At 41.7% G+C, this 23,224-nt stretch overlaps 1 protein-coding gene across 1 annotated transcript in view; it reads right to left on the bottom strand.

The window, feature by feature from the left end:
• slc16a2 (solute carrier family 16 member 2) overlaps positions 1-23,224 on the bottom strand; it is a 46,487-nt gene that overhangs the window by 13,797 nt on the left and 9,466 nt on the right. Inside the window, exons 2-5 of the mRNA XM_049585313.1 lie at positions 16,638-16,782; positions 12,862-13,360; positions 8,149-8,292; positions 329-557 (exon numbers count right to left, since the gene is read on the bottom strand). Coding sequence (XP_049441270.1) covers positions 329-557; positions 8,149-8,292; positions 12,862-13,360; positions 16,638-16,782 — 1,017 coding nt within the window. The remainder of the gene's footprint in view (positions 1-328; positions 558-8,148; positions 8,293-12,861; positions 13,361-16,637; positions 16,783-23,224) is intronic.

Raw genomic sequence — 23,224 nt, 5'->3', positions numbered from 1 at the left:
ATACGCTCATGTCATGAGAGAGTTGAGAGAAGAGGACAAAGGGAGGAGGAAGAGGAGACATAAGGGGAGCTGAGAACTGAGATCTGACCCTGTATGTGCTTTTTCCCCCTGAAGACAAATCTCTAGAGACAGCCTGCAGTTGGCCACGAGCCCAAACCTCTCTACAGTAAATACAATCCACTGTACAATTTATCCTCCGCTGCATTGGTCTTACTCTCCCTTCGCTCTGTACATACACTTTTACTCTATCAATCAGCTTGTTTTGTGCTGTTACTGCCAACATCTTTGAGTTATACTGTATAAATCAGCATTATGTTTTGCTTCTCACCAGCGATGGGTGGACCCGCAGTCATGGGAAGAGACATAAGGCCTAGTATGTAGCCTATGGCCTGCGAGGCCTGCATGGGCCCGACCAGCTCGAACGCTATAGGCGCCATCATGGTGAGGAAGCAGCCGTCACACAGCCCCAGGAACACGCACACAGCCACCAGCCCCTCAAACACTGAACACTGAGGGATCAGTATGGACATCAGGCCCAAAGCAAAGAAGGACGCCACCTGAAACAGACACAACAGAATATAAAGCCTTTATTGTCATTACACCGAATACAACGAAATTAAGAGCCTGATACAGATCAGTGCAATAAAAAGAGAAAGGAAAACACTGCAAAAACAAAACTTCAGCAAACAAACATCCACAGCCATAAGAATCTTTTTTTACCTAAGAATGAGCCGTTTATATTGACATAAAGAGTGGGTCCTCGTTCATAGAGTCTGCCATGTTCCAGCGCCATGTTTCTAAAGTAGCCCAGACCAGACAAACCAAACACTGGCGCTAGACAGGCCATTCGCATTTTCATGTTGGCCACCATAGTTCGCAACCCTTCGGCAATGAGAGCCTCAGAAAAATACTGATTTCTTAACATGAAACTGCTTTATTCTGTGTTATTATCGGCTTAAATTACCGCGTCCATTTGTTTTGGAGAGGGTGAGACCTCTGCAGATAATTTAGCTCCCGGTAAAAACCCAGTTGGCTGAACTCAATGTCGAAATTTCAGACAAAGATTGGCAAAATATGTGGAAAATACACCATTTAACCACTAATTTGCAAACCTAGAGGGAATTTTCATGAAAGAATCGGAGTCTTTTCTTTATCACACCAAAACTGAAAAGCAAGCATCTCCATAGTTGCAAGACATGTTGGTGAGAGAGCGGGTCTTTTGATGTTGACCACTCTCATGTTTTTTGGAAATGTCAGAACATAACTGTATTTTGGGAAATGTTATGTAAAGAGCTTATGTACACACTAGGATATAAGGTTGGTAGCAGTTTCTGAAGAAAATTTTATTGCTAGTGATTAATATTCGATCAAAATATTGCTAGTAGTAAGCAAGAAAGCTGTCATGAGGAACTGGGGTAAAGAAACACCACCAACGAAGGACCAATGGCTAACAACTGTGGAAGAAATCTTTTTCATGGAAAACTGACACATGTACTGAGACGACAAGAAGCACAACTAGAGAGAAAATGGGGAGAATGGACTCTACACAAGACTCAAAAAGACGACACTGGACTGAATTAATAATCAATAGATACACTAATCCTTAAGGCTGTTAAAATGTGTATTTACCCAAGCAGTTTTTGTTTCGTTAGCTCTTATTATTTTCCAATTATTTCATTTTCTTTATTATGCTATTGTGTCACAAAAAAAAAACCCCACACGTCTTAAGATGTTGATATTTGGTTGACTTTAGGTTGTGGTGTCAGGTGAACAAAATTCTATGTCAGGACAACATCTAATACAGAAAACTGACAACAAATGACGTTGATATGTTGTTGGTTTTAAGTTGTGTTAAATAACCAAAATTCAATGCCTTTTAAACGCGTCATGCCAACTTCATCCTGACTTAGCATAACAACCATTAGTCTTTTGGTATGGAGAGCAAAACTTTGAATCGGTAACGCCCACAGAACGTGAATTTTTACCATTATTAGACATTTAAAACTTCGTCAGCCCAATTTTCTTTCCAACTAAAATTTAATGCCTGTCTGATGTAAGAGTCCGATGTCTTTCTGACGTAACGTCCCGTGCTGGCTGGGAACCTCCTGAAAGTCTGGATCTTAAGTTCGCAGAAAAAAAAAAAGGCGAGCACACATTAGCAGGTTCTTGGCAAGCGGCCAGCCTCTGACAAGTCAAACAGCATCAAAGAAACACTGATTTTTTTTTAACATGAAACTGCTTCATTCAGTGTTTTTATTGATTTAAATCATCTCGTATGTTTGTCTTGGAGATGAAGAGACCTCTGCGAATAATTTGGCTCCCAGTGAAAAATCTCAACAATGAAACTGAAGGAGCTCTAACCAGAAGTTTTAGATAGTTGCAATCTGTAATCCTAGGCACCACTGAACCCCCCTAAATCTTACACACTCTACCTTTAAGCTTTAAGTCTCCATTATGTGTATTCTAAAGGACATGGCTGCCTGTTTCACGGGCCATAACTGCAGTAAGTGTTTGCTTTGTTTCTAGTGTTTGATTTCTTCACTGCCAACAGACACACTGATGGCAGGTGTGGGGAGACTGTATGGACTGTTATTAGTTGGCTCAGTTTCTATGCTTGTTGTGCTCGTACATGGAGAACAGGCCCCCAGGCCCTCTGATGTAATGGTGAACATTTTGTTACTTGTGCGACAGAATGCACCCTCCACCTACTATTAGGACTTCATATAAACCTACATATTTCAGTCAGGAAAAAATGTGATAAAGATAAACTGATTTGCCCGTGAACAGCTTGCTACACAGAGGGGGATCTGAGCACTGAAAACCAAAAGCTGAAAATATTTTTCCACCATTAAACTGACTTTAATATTACAAAATAGGTAGCTGCTGTTTTCCAGTACATTTGCAAAAATTTAGATCAAATGTGTGGCTTTTGAAAGCTGTGTTATGTGCAGATTACGACTGAGATAAAGGAATATAAAGCTAAAGAATTTCTAAACCTCTCAATCGCACCATCTGTTCTATAGGCTGAGCGAGGAATTTAGGTCTGTGCTGTGTGTGAACAGTTGGCTAATGCGGTTGCATTACACTGAGCCCAGAGAGTTCATAAGTTTAATACTGTGAACTGTGAAGAAAGGTTTTGTGCCTTAACAATGAACTGAAGTGTTACCTTGAAACCCTTTACAATTACCACATTGTACAAGAAAGCAACTCTTAAAAATACACTGGATAAAAAAAAAAAAAAAAGAACAAACATTTCCATCTATAAAAAGACTCCAGTTTGTGTTTCTGTATGAGGAAAAACCTTTTCTCTGCACAGTATAAATGTCCTGTTGTGCTAAAGCAGCATTAGAAAAATATATATTTTCTAGGCGTCTGTAGCGTAGTGGATAGTGCCGGCGCCCCATGTACAGAGGTGATCTCTCTCACCTCATTTCAATCTGTCCTGTCCATTAAAGGCAAAAAGGCCCAAAAAAAATCTCTGAAGAAAAATATATATTTTGAGTATTTATATCTGCACAGTTTCAGCATGCATCTCACGTCTGTCTATGACTCAGTGTCCCTCCGCTGAACAACACACTTGATTAACAACATGCAGATTGGGTGTGGTGGTTCTGGATGACACATCCTATGGATCAACCGTGTGTTTGCATTCAGCAGGAGCTACTTACACACCAGCAAGAAATGTCAGATTCTGTTTGTATTCACCTCTCACATCCACTCTGAACTGCTGTGCTTCCATTTTCTCAGCACTGAATCATCGCCACTGCTATTATCCAGGTGGGTAATTCTTTTGGCAACACCAAAGCTTTTTATTCTGGTACTGTAAATGTATGCAAATTAGCATTTGTGTCATGCTTACCTGCAGCCTATACGCCATTAAAGACAGACTATGAATCACGCAGATTGCAAATCAATAGTGACACTACATCATGCTTTTGACAGAACAGAGCCACAAAACAAAACTGTTTATTTTGAACACTTAGTCTTCTCTTCAGGTAAAGCAGGCCTATTCAACTGGCGGCCCATGGGCCGAATACGGCCCTTTTGATTTTTTTTATGGCCCGCCAGGCCGCCAGTAAATAATAGTGTGTGATGTAGGAAAATTATTCAACAACGGTTCTGATCTAACTCATAAATATCTACATTCTGTGGTAAATCTCGTGATATACGGGTGAATGGTATGTAGCCAATCACGCAGCCAGTCGCAGCCAATCGCACCAATCACATCGCTGCTCTGCAGTTGCCTGGCGAGAGCGGTCAGCGGAGGTCAGCACTAACATGGTGCTCTCAAAACCGAAGAAGCGGAAAATTGACTCAGAAAACCGCCAGTTCCAGAGCGAATGGACAGAGAAATATTTCTTTTTTTTGCCAGCCACAACGAGTACGAAGCCGGTACGCTTACTGTGCAATGAATCCATATCTGTTATGAAGGAATACAACCTGAAGCGGCACTACAACACAATACACGGTTCCTTTTCAGCGCGATTTCCAGAGGGCTCGGATGAAAGGCGAAGTAAAGTACAACGTCTGCTAGCTTCATTTCAACAATGTCAGGTTGCCCTTGGACGCTTTTGCACGGAGCAAGAGAGGGCTATGATCGCATCCCTTCGAGTAGCCTGGACACTAACACGGCAGAAGAAGCCTTTTACAGAGGCGGAGACGGTTAAAGATTGTATGCTCGCTGTCATTGATGAAGTCGTTATTGATGAAAAAGTGAAGGAAAGCGTCGTCTCATCGATTAAAAAAGTGCCTCTCTCGGACACATCAACTCTTCGCAGAGTGGAACTTCTCGCAAAGGATGTGTCAACGAAGCTTTTGGATGACCTGAAAAAAAAACAGATTTTATGAGCCTCGCTGTGGATGAATCAACTGACTGTACTGACATGGCTCAGCTGTGCGTTTATGTCAGATTTCACAACGGAGTCTGCTTTAGAGAGGAACTTGTGGGGCTTATTCCAATGGAGGGACACACCACAGGTGAGGTGATGTTTCAAAAGATTGTCGGATTTTTTAATGAGCATGAACTGGATTTACAGAAAGTTTGCCTTTTGGTCACGGATGGCGCTCCAGCTATGATTGGTAGATTACCAGGGCTGACAGCGAGGCTGTCAACCGTAGCTCCACACATGCAGTTTTTACACTGCATCATTCATCAGTCTGTGTTGTGTTCAAAGCTAAGCGGTGATCTGAAAAACACCATGGACACTGTCATGAACATTGTGAATTTCATCCGCTCAACCTCCAGCCTACAACACCGTCTTTTCCGTATGATGCTCGCCGACATGTTTGCGGAACACACGGACTTGCTTGTTCATAACGATGTCAGGTGGCTTAGCAAGGAAATGTCCTGGACCGTTTCTGTGACCTCCACCAGGAGATTGTGTCTTTCCTTCGTGTGTGTAAACACAAACGGGCAGCAAGCCTCCTGGAGCGAATGCTGGATGAACAGTTCATGGCGGAGGTGAACTTTCTGTGTGACATTTTTAAACACTTGAACACCCTGAATCTTGAGCTCCAGGGACGAGAAAAGTGTATTGCTGATTTGGTTGAGAGGCTTTGTGCTTTCAAAACAAAGTTAACCATCTTTTCAACAGACCTAACATCAAGAGAAATGCTGCACTTTCCAAGACTGCGTGGATTCATGAACACAGCACCCGGGGCACAAATAACGCCCATCATGACAGATTTCATGACAAAACTGACTGAGAACTTTACTGAGAGATTCCAAGGGTTCAGCATTCCCATTGAGGTGTTGCACTTTGCTCGTGACCCCTTTTCTGTCAAACCCGAGGCAGGCTTTTGTGCAAAAGTAAAAGTGGTGATGCCTTCTATTGTTGAGAGCATTTTTCAGATGGAAATGGTTGATGTGCAGGCCTCTTTGCTTTAAAACAGCACTTGCAGTCTGAGGGTGCAGAGACCTTTGGTGTAACCATGTTAACAAATTCCAGTACCCACAGTGAAGAAAGTGGCCGTGCTAATAGTGACAATGTTTGGGTCCACTTATACATGTGAGTCCAGCTTTTCACATATGAATGCCATAAAAACAAGAGCACGTTGCTCCATGACCAGTGAGAAGTTGCATGAGTGTCTGAGGATTGCCCTCACTACATATGAGCCAAACTATGTTGAAATAGCAAAGGCAAGACAGTGTAATTTTTCCCATTAACCTGAATGTGTTTAAAATGACAGCAGTGTGATGTATGCCATTTTTTACATCACAGGAGGCATGTGATACTGTCTCTGACAAATATATCTCTGAAATATGTTATGACAAAACTGACTGAGAATTTTACATACTATTGATGACAGCATCCCTCAGATTTAAACGGTTTATGTGCAATTCTCCTTTGCTTAAAACAGCACTTGCAGTCTGAGGGAGAACTTTTATCACTCTCTGTGACAACAGTTATGTTTATGTTAATTATTTTTGTCTGTTCTACTGTGCAGCTAGAATTCATTATCTCATGTTAGGCTGTTATGAACAGTTTCATTTATATAAATATGGACCTATTTATGTTTTTTTATTTTCCCTGTTTTACTGTCCAGCCCTAATACATTTGACTGTGGGTATGGTTTGGAATTGTTTATCTGATGTTAGCCTATTGTGAAAACGGTCCCATTTGTGGTCTGATGGCTTTGTTGTATTCACCTTGAACATGACATTTATATAAATATGGACCTTTGTTTAAAAAAAAGTCGCCTTCTTTATTATTAAGAGTTATTATTTTAGCCATTAGTTGACAAATATTCAGTGCGGCCCACAAACTCCCAGTGATTTTCATATTTGGCCCTATTGTTAGTGAAGTTGAATAGCCCTGAGGTAAAGGTTGATGTGGAGACTTTAATGTAAAATGTTAGTTCTAATAACACATTCTTACTTAACGAGCTAGCATAAGAATGTAATTATACAGGAATGTTTATTGCAGTGATCATAAAGCGTCGGAATTTAGAAATGAGACATCATTTACTGTTGACTCAACCCAGTCACCAGGAAAAATGTGCATTTTTATAACCCACAGATGCATTACTTTTATACATCATTTTGTAGCAGATACGCTGAAACTTCTCCACAATGCTGTGGTGGAGATGTTATTAGGTTTAGGCACAAAAGTTAACTGGCTACTCTTAAGAAAATATCACGTTTAATGTTAAAACACCCACGTTTGGTAGCACAAAAGGCACAGGTCAGAGAAAAACACCCAGGTTCAGGGGCTCAAACCACTGCTGAGAAACGCTGCGATGCGTTGGTGAAAAACACCCAGGTTATGTGACTCTAACAACGCAGGGAAACGCGACAATGTGTCGGTGATGAACACTGAGGTTTTGGTGGCTCAAATGGTGCTGGGAAATGCTGCAATGTGTTGATGAAAAACACCCAGGTGACATGGTTCAAACGACACTGGGAAATGCAATGATGTGTCGATGAAACCCACCCTGGTTAGGTGGCTCAAACGTTACTGGGAAATGCCGGAATATGTATGTAAAATACAGCCAGGTTACATGGCTCAAACGATGCAGGGCAACGCAACAATGTGTGGTGCTGGAAAACAAGGAAATGCTGCTTCACACTGGTTAGAAACAGCCAGATTCAAGTGCTCAAATGCAGCTGGAAAAAACTCCGCGATGTGTCAATAAAAAGCAACAGGGTTACGTGGTTCAAACATCACTGTGAAATACAACAATTTGACGATGAAAAACACCCAGGTTCGGTGGCTCAAACTTCACTGGGAAATGCAATGATGTGTTGGTGAAAAACACACAGGTTTTGGTGGCTCAAACGATGCTAGGAAATGGCAGGATGTTTTGGTGAAAACACCCGTGTTCTTGGTTTTGAACAGTGGTCTGCATCCATCATCCTCTTAAGCTCCCAATGACATAACTTATGTATTACATTACTTTAGAAATGTTGATATGATACATATTAAGCAAATGTAATGTATTTGTGGTTTGCAGCAACATATAGCGCAAACTTTTTGACTGACTGTAAAACAGTACACTTAATCCTTAAAATTAAACCAGTTTCAATCACGACTCAACGCTCCACGCCCACATACCACTTTTAACTTCATGAGTTTTAACTGAAACAAGCAAACCATAAAAGAAAAAAAATGACCTGCCCATATTTCATGTCTTCAGGCACTTCCTTACCTGCATGTAGATCTTTTTAAGACCAGGAATGTGGTCTCCGATCTTCCCGAAAGCGAGGCGTCCCACCCCAGATGAAGCTCCGATGCAAACTAGGAGCACCCATTCCTTTTGGGTCCCCTTGAACTGCTCCTTCACAAAGTTCATCTGAAACACAGAGAGAAGAGACACAGTGCTGCCTTAGCTTTGGATGTGGTTAGATGGTGATTAGATGTGATGGTGCTGCACGAGAAACTCACTTCAGATGCCACCAATGATGAATGAGCTGACAAAGATATCACACAACCTGCAGGTGAACTTTCTCGTATGTTTTTGTGCTTCATGCCAAAGAATTCAATGAACGCTGCAAATGGGTGTGCATTTGGTGGGATGGAGGAATTGTCCATCCATATCCCCAAAGCCGAGGTCTAACAATAACAAAATGTCTTCATCCACAGACCTTTGGAACAGCAGGACAGGAAGACCCAACGCATATAGGTCAGACCCTCCCACTCCCCTCAGCCCTGACCCCCCAAATCAGATCCAAAACATTAAACCGCCCTCTGAAGTCTTTTCCTGAACTTGCGAAATATTTGCTCTGCTTTGAAGGGCTCTACATTCATCAATGGCCATAGGATAGGCATGTTTAGGGATACAGAGAGGCCATACAGGAGAGGTTTCCTGAGGTGGTTGAGCCAATACAAAGACCGGGGCTGTGTTTACATCTGGGCCCTGGCCTGAAACAACAGGCCTGACAGAGGGAGGCCGGAGCTGGAACATCCGACATCTGGATAGAGGGAGATCAACTTCACAACTAAATGCTGAAGCTTTACACTTCATCATCATCATTCACTATCTCACACCAAAGTCGGCCAAAGGTCATGTGCCGAATTTTCAAATATACTATACGCAAAATTACTGTGCTTTGACTTCTTTCTTCATCATGGTGTTATGAAAGTCCAACAGAAATCATGCCACATTTCCACTGCATGATACGGCTCGGCTCTGCTTAACTCAACCTGCTCAAATTCAAACTCAAAGAGGCTTTATTGGCATGGCCATTTTGAAACATAGTATTGCCAAAGCAGTTTGTACAAGGGGGTATAAACAGGTACAGTTATTATATTAGCCAAAGTTGTGGGTAGCACCTGGTACTTTTTTTTGTACTACCTTGGTCGAGGTTCCAAGCAAGCTGAGTCAATATTAGCAGGTGGATTTAAAACCACAGACATATAATCACAGTTAAACAGACATTTCCATTCAAATCAATGTGGCACGATGGTCAGAGCAGCGGCATTTTGATGTGTATTATTATAACCGATAACTGACAAACCGACTTGCGGCAAACTGCAAACTCACTGATGTGAGGTTTTGCAGTAACGAACCAAGGAGCAGAGGAGTAGTACAATTTCAAATAAGCAATATCTTTCTGTTCTTTCCCTGTTTCTTTTCCTGCCATTAAATGCATGTTTGTTGAAACATGATGTCATACTACTGTAGCCGCCTCCGAAGAACAAGTGAGAGTCACTGCTCAGCAGACAGCTGAGAGGCAAACAGCGCAGGGATAAACAGTGAGCAGATCAGCACATTTTAAAATATAATTCTGTGAATTAAGAATATATTCCGACCAAACAAGAGCTGGTGATTGTTGGAACAATGGACGAACTAACTACACTAACTACTACGACTTAAATTAACAAGACTAACTATGACTTTTTTGGTGAGTTTTATTTTGTTTTTATTGAGTGTATTTTACAATGAGCTAGTTTGGTGAGAAAGAGAAGCTTGGATTGGTGTAATTGTATTTTTCTGTTTAATAAGGAGGAAATAAGGAAGAAAGAAACAAATGATTTTTTTAAAATTTTATTTATTTATGTATTTATTTTGAATTTTTCATTTATTTTATTATTTATTAATTAATTTATTATTTTTTTCTATTCATTTATTTATTTTTTCCTTTTATACTTGTATGTATATATGGGGTCTGTCCCAAGTCTCTTATTTTTATAGTGATACTGCTAGCTACTCGCTTGAACCAGAAGTCGTTCGAGGTCTGCCATCTTCTAGGCCATCCCAAGTCTATTATTTGTGCAGCAAGGAGCTAGTGCTAGGAGCTAGCAGCAAGCTTTAAGCAGCTACGAGCTAGGATGGTCGAGAGCTTCCTATCCGGAAGAGTTTTTCAGCTGAATGCTATGACGTATAAATACCCGCCCTCTACATCTGGCACATTTGAACAAGATGGTGGAGAAACAGTACAAGAGTAAGTACCCGTTACATGCATTCTTTGCAATGAATCGCTGTAATTCACGTACCTACTTCAAAGAGTAATGATATTTCATGCAAGATTGTTATGTTGCAATTAGGTTTATTTCAGCCACAACCCGTTGCGTTGTTCATCGTACTGTCGGTGATGTGCGGCTGCTACATGCAAAAGTGTGTGACCAGAGTCATGACGGCAGGGGGTGGGGGCTACTGTTTTGGTCAGTGAATACAATGAGACTTGGGATGTACCCATAGTAACGCCAGACGCTGGCTGCTTTACGGAGCAGATCCAGCGGTGCCGCCGTCATCAGGAATGGACATCGCTTCACGTGACGCTTCAGTGGAAAGGACGACTCATGTCTCTTAAACCGACAACGCTCGCTCATCGCTCCTAGCGCTAGCTCCTCTCATTTTTTCCTAGGTGGGAGGGGCTAAACAGCTAGCAAAGTTGGCTAGGTAAGATAACTAGCAGTAATTTAAGAGACTTGGGACGGACCCTATGTGCGTGTGGGTAAATATATATATTTTTCTTTTTTATTTTTATTTTATTAATTTAATTTTTTTATTCTTTCTTTGTATACTCGTGTTTTTTATACATTTGTATATGTTCTGCTATCATACATTGGTATTTGAAGATGTCGTGATTTGTACAATACTCACTGGACAGGTCATTGTGATTTAAGAGTCAGGCCTCTGCTCCTCACAGTTGATCTCATCTAATTAGTGGCACCAGCTGACTGATTCATCACACCTGGTGGTAATCTGTCTGTGTCTATATCTGTTCTGTGGAGCACATGTCAGTAGCATCGATGATAGTGAAGGACTGAAGTGTTTGCGGCTGTTTTAAATCACTGCACTTTGAGCACCCTTCTTTTTGTGCATGGATGTTCTGAATAAATTGACATTTTTTTGGAATTGATCTCAGCCTGTGAACCTTTCTTGTGGCTGTCCAGCCCAGTTGAATTGGTGTGTGGGTATTTTTGCCATTCTTTCTCTCAGAGGCCGTTTACACGTGGCCGGCTATTTTCATAAACGGACATTTCACCATCTCCGTTTTCAAAAACATCTTCGTTTACACTTACCCGTGTATATATAAACAAGAGCATGCCAAACCTGTAGGTGGCAGTGTAACGAGAAGCTCAAGCCTTCCATGTATCCACTGTCACCATAGCAACATAGGTCGCACTTTTGACACAGGCGCAAGTTCCGGCGCATACTGTGACGTCGACTACCTATAACTCCGTTTATCTCAGTTTACATGCAAACGCGCAACCGGAGTTTTCCAAAATCTCCACTCTGGCCGGAGTTTTTAGAAAGACTCGTTTTCAAAGGAGAAATCTCCGTTTGCGTGTAAACGAAGGGCACAAACGAAGGAAGATGTCTCCGTTTATCAAAATCACCATGTACGTGTAAACGGCCTCTTATTAATAAGGACAAACTGTGTCAGAATAGGCAAAAACAGAGCTCTCAAACTAGTGAGTGTGTCACACTTTACGACACTGATGTTTGTTGTCACCTTAACAACTAACACCAATCGTCCTTTTCTTTTCAAAGAGTGAAATGACCACGGCAAACAGTTAAATGTCCTTTCAATCCATTTTATCCACTGCAGACCACTGATCGGTCTGGGAGTATGCATACTTGTGCAACACAGTGAATCCTGCACAAACCTGCTGCTGTTCAATCAAGTTAACGTCTATAGTGACCGCAACTTTTCATTTACTTGACCTTGATTTTTAAAAATGGCAGGCCACAGAACTACAGCCAACACTATGTATACTTCGATGTACAACTGAGATTCATAGTGCAGATGAAAGCTGATGTAAGCATTCAGCGAGTGTCACATCAAAAATGATGTCAAAGCATTTTGCTACAGCGATCAGCTGAAAATCCTCCTGACATTGAGAGGGTGCTATCATCACTGGGAAACAAAACAGATCAAAGGACCTGGTACCCAAACTGATTTGAGTCGATTTCAGCTGAACCATGCACTGGAAATGAGGCATAAGTAAAGTTATTAACTAATCTAAGTTGTTTTGTAAGGTGTGAGGCTCTTGCCTTGTGTAGCAGGCTGATATCTACTTAAGACAGAACCATGATGTAACTGCTTTACGCAAATATGGTTTAAAATGAAGCGTTTCAATAGACGTGAGAGATGTGATTATACAGCTCAGACTAATCAACATCCTATTGCTGTTTATGTAACCTTATAATATCAATAAAGAGGTCAGGATTTTTACATTTTCACAGTTACATAACAAATGCGAGAATGTTGCGGTATGAATTTTGTATTAGATAATGTTTAGGTACTACTGTGAATGAATGACTGCTGAGTAAACAAAGCTAAGTGTCAACATGCAATTTCCCACTAACATCTATTGAATATTAACAAAATGTGACAAAGCTGATTCTAGGCAGGAGCAAGCACACGTGCACTTATAATTTGACTACAAACATGCTGATTATTGTTCTTACCAGATGGATATACGGCACAAAGTAGCCGAGCACTGCCGTGGCTACTCCAAACGCCCACACCCGGTATGTCACGATGTGAAACACACGCAGGTTGAAGTACTTCCTGACCCCACCCAGGACCCTGCTCCACTTGCTGCCCCCCTGACCAGTGGCCCCTGGCTGGGTTTGGGGTTTGGCAAGACCAGGACCCATGCCAGGTGGTCCCATGCCTCCTCCGGCAGGCAGTAAAGGCTTGAACATCAGCGCCAGCAGGGCCTGGACCAGCATGAAGAGGCTGAGGATTTGGAAGGTCCTGCTGAGGCCTAGAGGTCCCACCACCTTTTTGAGAAAAACTGGGAGGCCCATGGAGAAGAGGCTGGCACCTGCCGTCACCACGCCGTTGGCCAGGCCCAGGCGCTGGCGGAAGTAGTGGCCGAGGATGACCAATGAGGGCTGGAAGGCGAAGGAGGAGCCACAGCCAAACAGTATGCCATATGTGAAATAGCGAAGGCTCAGGGAGCTGCAACAGAGAAGTAATGATGTGGTAATTATTTGATCATGTGTTTTGCTGCAACATTAATTATTCAATAAACTGAGACTCAAAGGATAAAGGATTCTTTATTGTCATTCCAGCTGTGCAAATACATGAAAAGAACAGGTCGTGATGATCTTTAATAATTAACATTATGATAAAACACTAAGTCACAAATGGTGTACAGACCATAAAGAGCCTTAAGGCAAATCTGTGATTTGTGTCACGGGGCTGTATAGATAAAACTGACTTGACTTTTTATAGAAACAAGCAATAAGAGATGACTAGACTCATTTATTAAAAGGCTTGTGGTTAAACAAAGATTGGCTGTTCTGACTGTTCATATCAGATTTTTGTAGATAATAAAGCACCCAAAGTTGAGACATCTTCCTAAAAATCTGTGGGAGTGTGAAAATATTGCCAAGTGTTCCCAGATAAGGAGTTAATGTACTGACCTGAACAATACAAAGCACCTCAGATGCTGAGCATGACTTATTGCATGACTATAATGATTTAGTGAGCCTGTGTCATTGAAACTGAGCAAAGCAGTTTCATATTACTGTACATGGCACTAAGATTTGGTTATTGTCATAGCAAAGTTGAATATGTTTAATTTGAGTATTCCTAACACAAATTCTATGGAATTTATATGCCTAAGGCTCCTCATACTGCAGCTGCAGTGAGACTTGAACAAGTTAAGCCCCAGTTTGAACCTCATGACATTCGAGACACAGAACTAAGCAACTGTTTTTTCTGGAGGGAAAAAGAAAGAAAGAAGGAAAAGCCGATGTTTGACAAACCCTGAAGTGTGGACAAGATTTACTGCTGTTCTGAAAGCATTTTCAGAATAGAAAAAAGAGACTTGCCAAGCTGTGACTGTTTTTGACTGGGGCGGCAGTAGCTCAGTCCATAGGGACTTGGGTTGGGAACCGGAGGGTCGCCTGCTCGAGTCCCCGTCCGGACCAAAAATATGGAGCGTGGACTGGTGGCTGGAGAGGTGCCAGTTCACCTCTTGGGCACTGCTAAGGTGCCCTTTGAGCAAGGCACCAAACCCCCCAACCGCTCGGTGCGCCTCACCAAGGGCAGCCCCCTCACTCTGACATCTCTCCAATTTGTGCATGTATAGGTCCTGTTTGTGCATGTGTGTGTCTTTCGGACCTGTGTGTAATTGACAAGCAAGAGTGAAAACATTGAATTTCTCCTCAGGGGGATTAATAAAGTAAATAAACTTAAACTTTTTCCTAATCCAAACAAAAGATGGTAGCTGGAAACGCCTTTTCTTTTTCACAATGTGAATCAAAATTTGTGTTTTCAGCTATATTTGTCTATAATGACAGACATGTTAATGCAGCGATAAGGTGCCAGGTGGCCCACCACCCATTGTCAAATTCACAATGCAGGCCCTGCGCTGGTCCATCATGGTGAAGAGGGAGCTGAGCCAAAAGGCTAAGCTTTCAATGTACTGGTCCATCTACGTCCCAACCCTCACCTATGGTCATGAGCTCTGGGTGGTGACTGAAAGAATGAGAATGCCGATTCAAGCAGCCGAAATGTATTTACTCCATGTGGTGGCTGGGCTCAGCCTTAGAGATAGGGCGACGAGCTCGGATATCTGGAGGGTGCTCAGAGTAGAGCTGCTGCTCCTTTGCGTCGAAAGGGGTCAGTTGAGGTGGTTCGGGCATCTGATCAGGATGCCTCCCAGGTGCCTCCTGTTGGGAGGTGTTTCGGGCACATCCCACTGGTAGGAGGCCCCGGGGCAGACCCAGAACACGCTGGAGGGATTACATATCTCATCTGGCCTGGGAACGCCTAGGGGTCCCCCAGGAGGAGCTGGAAAGCGTTGCTGGGGAGAGGGACATCTGGGGTGCTTTGCTTGGCCTGCTGCCCCCGCAACCAGGCCCCGGATAAGGCGATGAAAATGGATGGATGGACGGACAATGAAAATAAACTAATTCAGTGGTAATGTTTTTGTAATTTGAATGTTAAGTGTCAGAGTGCTTAAGTGCTTGTTGAAAAAAATACAAATTAAAACACAAGGAGAGGATCCCCAAGACCTCCTGACACAAGTAGTGGCTAAACTCTGAACGTCCTCAAACCCTAGAAACAACCCTGCACACACCTGACCTGCGTGCAGTTGTTGCATCTGGAATTGCTTCTTGGCAAAGATGATAAAGGACTGCAAACATTAAAAGGTTAAAAACAGGCAATGAATTAATTATGTTTGTTCATTAACTGGCCTCCCGTCATTTTGGAGAGTGACCCCCGGGCAAAGCAAGTTGAGAATCCCTTGGGCAAACAATTTTTTTTTTTAACCAGATTATTCAACATATCTTATACAACAGTTCCTATGATATTTTACGAACTAGTGCGTCAACCAGTTAGGTTCAATTTAGGAAAACATTCATGGTTGGGCATTTTCACGGTATACCTACTTAAAGTAACATGACGACGTGATGTGACATGTCACTATGTACATGAGTAACTTGAAGTGGTCTCCTTGGTCAAAAGGCCAAGTTTGTTTGTCTGACCCAATCACCACCTCGACTGCCTCTTTAAGCAGACTTTGTCATTCTTTATACATCGCCTGACTTTGTCCTTTCCTCCCGGCAGTCTGCAATGCATTTAGGTCAAGTGATCACAGCCTCCTGGCTCATGATTACGCAGATTATATACAAATTATAGTGCATTAACTTTTGTAGGTATAAGTACGATCAGTCAATGAGAACAGCCTGGTTTGTTGAAGAAGACTTTAAAGATTCCCTCAGGATAGCTCTTAGTGTTGTTAATTGGACCTCCGGGCTTTTCAAACATCACAAGGTATTTATTTTTCAGAAAAGCAAATGCTTTGCTCTGTGACAAACATCTAATGGTAATACCAGGGGCATAAATGTAGACAGTGTAGGCAGTACAGATGCACTTGGACCCTTATGGAAGAACTCAAGTAAAATTAAAAATAATGCAGTTTGCTATTAATACTTTTGAAAAGGCAAACCCATCTTTGTCATGTCTGTTCCTCTTCTTCTTCTTTTTTAAATTAAATTAGTCATTAGCAATCTCCAACCAATTATATACTTGCTCTACATACATTGTCATGTATCTGTTTGATCATGTGTCGAGACGAGATGACATACAGTAGCTAGCGTGCACGAGTGCCTGTTATAGTAGTGTGCACTGGGGCTCGTCGTAACTGCCTTACATTAGTAATACATTAGAAGCACAAACTGGTGGTAGTGATGACTTGAATAATAAATGTGCTGTAGCTTACTTTGCAAAGGATGTACTGAGCAGTCCTATAAAAGCCACCGCTGCCCCGCTGACGGCTGTCTTCCTGCAGCCGAAGTGGTCCGTGAACATGCTGACCACAGGTGAACAGAAGAAGATCATGCCCATGGCCAGAGCTCCGACCCAGGCTGCAGAGGAAATGGAGAGGAGAAGAAAGTCATTGTCAGAAACATGAGGAAACCCTGAATGTTGCAGCTACCACCTACAGAAAAGACCTGTTTATACACCAAACAAGGATCAAAGTTTGTGTAATATAAAACGTGTGCTGTAAATCAACATGTGATAGATACACAGGATACAATACGGAGCAGTACAAGTGATGTACAGTAAAAAATAATGAGGATAAATGTGTTTCCTTTCCTGTATGGAAACAATACACCGGCTCATTTTAACACTCATAATCATTCAACAGTTACGGCAGTTCCCACGTCATACACAGCTGGAGAATTTCCCTCGGAGCTACTGTTACAACAACTGAGGTGTACATCACTCAACATGAGGATAGAAAAAAAGCTCTTATAGGAGAAAGACGAGAAAACAGAAAATCAATTATAATATGTCCTTTGTTTACATTTGGTTACTGTATGAACAATCTATCAGCTGTGATCTCAATGGAGGCCACAGTCAGATGCAAACTTGTTGAATCTTGTTCTTTCATTGTCTTGTAGGCATTTCATGACTCAGACAACATGAATGCATTAAAGTCATCTAAATGTCATGTTTGCAAAAGCTTTAAAAAACTAAAAACCCTTTGTGCGCACTGGGCTTTCTTTGAAATGTTTCTCTCTCCACGACCCTCCGCCATCTGATGTGATTTGCTATTATTATAAATTTATGTAACTCTTCTCCTTATTGTGTCTTCGCTTGCATCGTGTACATCAGACACGCTCCATAAGATTTCTCATGGTGATTAAGCAGATCAAAAAGTGGATCAAAGTGGACCAATCTGGCCTGTGGTGTAATATCAATCCAGTGTTAAAACATAACGAGCCAGAATGATCCGACAGAGACACCGCGTACCCTGGAGTGCAAACAAACAAATGTCTGGGCCCAGTCTCCCGGGGAGCAAAGGTAGCTTTAATGTCTACCGTGGTGTCTGGGCTGTAGGTCACACTGATCCAACAGCTCAATGGGAATGAGACCAGAGAGGCCGATAAACAGGTGGATGGACTGATTTTACCTACCTACATACACGTACACGCGCACACACACACACACACACACGCTCAAGTTCAGTGTGAAACATGAGCTCTAGCACTGCACAAACACAGTCTTGTGAGGCTTGATCCAAACATTCTGTAAGATAAATCTGCTGGTACACAGTGTACACTACAAAGTCAGATTTTGTATAGTTTGAGGGTGGGACTGCACCCGAGCCTTCCTACAGTTTATTTATCCAAAAGGAACAAGAGAGGGGGAATTCTCCTATTTAACATGTACTTCATGAACTCCCACCATTTTGTAACTTCACCGACAAAATGTTTAATGTTTCACCTTGAGGTGAAACACTGACAAAAAGCACTTAACTGCTCTTGGCAAAAGCTTTTCATATCATTTCTCAAGACATACAGCAGTGCCTGGTTGCATAAAACCACTTATGCTAAGGGTGCCCTTCAATTTCCATCTAAGTATGCCTGAGAAAAAAATGTGCTGCATAAATTCACATAAGGATTTCCTTAGGATATTGAAAGGGAAAACCCTTTGATCTCTTAATGTTTGCCCTTAGCTACTTAAGTATTCCCTTATCAAAGAAGGTCCTTAGTTACCATTTCCCTCACACACCTTTAAAGGGATCCATACCCTTGTCTTAAAAGTTAAATAATGTGTGAACCATAAGACAAAAGCTGAATTTATGTGGATATTTGTAGACAATACAGAACTGCATATCAGTGGGTGCAAGAGTAAAGTGGGCCTGATGGTAGAATATACAACAGAGACGGAAATCAATGACAAAGCTGCACAGGATCAGATTAACCGACTTTACTTAATAAGCCAAAGAGTTTGGCTTCCTGTGAGCACCTTAGAATTACACTTGCCCCATATTGCACCACTGATCTAGAAAGCTAACAACCACTCTCAGTGTGCTTAAAACTTTGGCTGCTTTCACACCAAATCAGGCACTGCAGCTCTCAGCCGCAGGATTGTGCGACCATGTGGGAGTGTCACTTTAATGGCCCGTTGGTGGGGGGCGTGGAGGGTGGAGACCGACTATAGACGGCCCATCTCCCCATCTCAGCGACTAAGTATTTGTCTTTGATAAATTTGTTTATGTTGGCTTAAAGGATCTGTAGAATTCACTTTGATTATCACTAGCCTCTGTAGTATCTCTATTAGGGTTGCAATATGAGATTTTCACGGTATGATAACCATGGAAGTTTGTAAAAAAATTCCTAAGTACAGTACAAGCAAATGTAAACCGTATAATTACTGTTCACTTTCATACCACGGTATACGGTTTCACTGTATACCTCTACAGCCCTAGTCTTTACAGCCACAAAGACACACCTGCATGCACACAAAAACAAAGCCAGTGCTCTCCTTTGTTGGACAGCACACACGAGCTGTTAATACATACTTTATTTCTGTGATTCATGATAATATTTAACAAAAGAAAGTATTACTTGTTTCATGATTGGCCAAGGAAGCATGATATCGTGTTGTGTTTCTCCAAAAGTTGACTCTGTTTCAACTTCTCACCGTGGGCCGCTGCATTTTTTTTTTTTACATCCCCTACCGCTCCACCACCGCAGCCTAACCCCACTTCCCACGTTCAAATAATTGGGAGTACTGGCGTTTTCGCCACAATGTCTGATTTGTTGTGAATGCAGCCTTAGTGCTTGTCAGATTGACATGCTAGTGCTACCCCACCCCTCTCTGAGGCAGTCTGTTTTCTTCTCCATCTGAGGGAACTATCTGGCTCCTTCGCTAGTAAATGCTTCAGTTCGTTCACCTGCTCGTCACCAACTTTCCCTGTCGACCATTTGGTGCTGGGTTTCTCACTTAAAAAAAAGCAGCCTGCTGTGACTGAATATGACCCTGATGAAGCGGTGATAGTGTATCAAATCAGTATAGACACAGGGGTCGTAAAGACAAAAGAATGCTCTAACAGATGCTCAACGTTCCATAGGGCTGAGGGGAACTGCAGGGCTGGGTTATAATTCTCTGTTAGTTCATTACAAGCGACCCTTTTCACATTACACAGTCATTTGATTCATTGTTTGAGGCCTTATCACGGACACAACTGACCATCATGAAACAATGTTGAGCAAAAATGTACGTTATGATGTACTACACATTTGTTCCATTTTGCTTCTGCTCCACATTTGCCTGAGGGGTAGAACATATGGCTTTCCAGTATGGAAATAACAAGGTTTAAGGCCCCACGGTGCAAAATGTTAAACTGCTCTCTATGGATTTTTGCATACAACGAACTATAAATTATTCAAAGAGTGCTGACTTTGGCCAATAATTTCTGCAGTTAGGGTACTATACTGTGTAGATGATAAGACATCTGCATACAGGGAATACAGTGCGTGGCAGTGGCAGTGCAGTAATATATAATAATATATATATAATATATAATATATAATATATTTACAGTTGAGATAATGCAGTGCCAAAGAAATTTGTTGTCTGACAACGAGGTATAGCAGTGAAAAAATCCTCAATGTAGCATCCATTTAGACATATATTGATACTTTTAGGTGGGCCTCTTTTAAGGTGGCTAAAAATAAATTTTAAATTTTGATACCCGCTGACTATCATCTACTGAAGGTAATACACTGTCTATATATAAGTACCTCATACAGCTCCATTTCAAAAATCCCGAACTACCCCTTTACGTGTGGTTTAATGCTGGCTCTAAGGGAAAGACCATGGTAGTCATTAAATCTCTCCCCACACTATAGCGGTGGCCGTGGTCCACAAGAACATCGTGCATCCTCCACTGTGTATGCCAAACCACAAAGCATCCAGTCAAGAATAAAACATACAGCCTGGAAATTTAATGGCATATGTACTTTGCCCTAAAAGTTAATCACCCAAAAAATATGCTCAGCCCGAAACTCCTGACAGAACTGGGTCTAGTTTGCATCGCCTCCAGCGCCTGGAATCTCAGAAATTTATGTCCACAGTTTTGCATGCCTCTACCATTGGGATCACTTTTGCCTTCACTGGCTTTTCTTCAGTTTTTCACATTCCTTCTTATGGATGCTGCTGTCACTTCAGACCACAGCATATTAAATCTTTCTCAACCACCCACTGTGTTGTTTCCCATCTGGACTTGCGCTCCTATATGTTCGCTATTTCCACTTGTGTCTTGCACGCTCATTCAGCAGTTGTCTTCAGAAGGCCTCGTAAAAATGTTTTATAGTTGATAAGGTTGGCCAGTCTGGTCCTGGATAACTACTTTTTCCATCTGTACATTTTTTTTGTCATATGCTTTTCCCATATGCTGCTACATACTGGGGCTGGGCAATATGGATAAAAATTCATATCTCAGTATTTTCAGGCTGAATGGTGATACACGATACATATCTTGGTATTTTCTACGAAATGTGCTACGTGTTTTCAGTTGCAAGTCAAAGCCACATTTGAGATGTCATAAGCACTTTTATAAATACAGACTGTAATCAAAATAAAATGCAAAGACAGGGATTATTCCCATGTTTGAAAATTACAGCTGCACAACAGTTACACCTCCAAAACACTAGTCGGCGGCAAGGTTTCTTTGAAAAACTGTAAAGTTTAATTGATTCAAAACACACCTAAAACACACATTAAACATGATTTAATAGAGACAATTTCAAACACAAGTACACAAATCAGCTTCACTGTAACTTGCAGCATTCACAGACAAAGCACTTGTCTTTTGCAGGACACGTTTTCCCCACAAATACAAAATGCTAATGTTTTTAGCACAAACCTATGGCATTTTACATTGTATAAATTAGCCTAGCAGCTAGCAGACTTTTGTCTACTCATGAAGCCAGGGACAACAGCAACATTTAACAAAGGTAACGGTACATAATTTGGCTCCATTACAACTCACAGGGTCCACCAACAAGACAACTGTCTTATACTAAACACATCTGCCAAACAAATAAAACATACTAACGTTATTAGCACAAGCCTATGGCATTTAACATTGTATAAATTAGCCAAACGACGATTGGTTATTTCCTATGCTCATATGAGGCCAGGGTAGATCACACACAAGACTGTTTTGTGGAGGCTTTATTGTCTTCACAATCTATCGTTTCTTGTCTTTATTAAAGTAAATAAAAGTTTGTTTCCACTGAGAGAAATGGTTTCAACGTACAGAAATAAACAGGAGGTCTGCGTCGCTGTAACGTGTAGTTACATGTAAATGCATAAAAATGAAAGTATATAGTATATTCCGCATTAGTATATAAATTCCACATTAGTATCAAGGATGGAGACGACATAACAACAACCAAGTATTACCACGATAAACTAAGACTGACAGTTTGCCTATCTCCTCCTTTTTATCCATTCCCATTTGATATATTATTTCAGGGAGACGAGATCGCAGAGAGACAGTATAATGTGGAAAGCCCAGAGAACAGACAGCATATTGTTGAAGCCCACTGCACTAGTCTAAAGGGTTAATCCTCCACAAACTACTCCTTTCACTGTCCACATCCTCAATCATTTACCCAGCTTCAGAAAAAGAAAATTGTTTAACTGGAAGCAGCAACATACAAGTACCAGTAGTACCAGCAGAACCATCAATTGGCGCCTATTGTCATGTTATGTCAAATTACGCAATTACTTCACTCGAGCCAGCATCTGAGGCTTTCTTGACTGAACCACTGCGGAGAAAATTATCGCAGGCTCTGTTTGAAAGTGCACACCATGTTACTGTGCAAAAAAAACAAACAAAGCTCGTTGTCTACATCGAACAAGGTCTGTTAGAGGCTAACAGAGCAAGAGAAACATGTCTCATTCCTCCACTCTCCCTCCTCTGTTTTCCAGCCAACCCCACCTCCGAACCCTCATTTCCCTTTGCCCTGGCACAAGCAAAAGGTCTGTGAATAGACCGAGTGGAGTGTACTCATTAGAGACGATTAGCCCCGAACACTTCCAAACAAAAGAAAAAGGACACAGTGAGGGACACTGAAGGAACATGAAAAGGTGTGTGTGTGTTTGTGTGTGTGTGGCCAAGAGGCTTAACAAGCTTTCCTCTCTTTACGTGACGGATGCAATCTGACAGCGTTAGAGAGTCTCTATAGGACCCATCTGTGCATCAGAGGAACAAACTTCTTATGGCAGGGAAACGCTATTGGAGACATTCAGTGTACCAAGAGATTTAGCCAAGAGTACAGCTTGTATTTGGCATGCATAGAGGATATCCGTGTTCTTTGTTTTGAGAACTCTGTGCTCTTTTTTAATGTACATCATGACAGAACAAGACCACAGACTGTAAATAGGGTTCCCACACATCTTTGTAGACAACATTTCCAAAGTCTTCTATGACTTTTCAAGGACCCATGATCATTTTTTTTACTTGCCCTAATTGTCTGGTGTTTTTGAAACATATCATTTTCA

Source organism: Epinephelus fuscoguttatus, linkage group LG9, assembly GCF_011397635.1.
Source record: "Epinephelus fuscoguttatus linkage group LG9, E.fuscoguttatus.final_Chr_v1".
In the NCBI taxonomy this organism is placed as follows: Eukaryota; Metazoa; Chordata; class Actinopteri; order Perciformes; family Serranidae; genus Epinephelus; species Epinephelus fuscoguttatus.
This window is presented reverse-complemented; position numbering and strand designations above follow the sequence as displayed.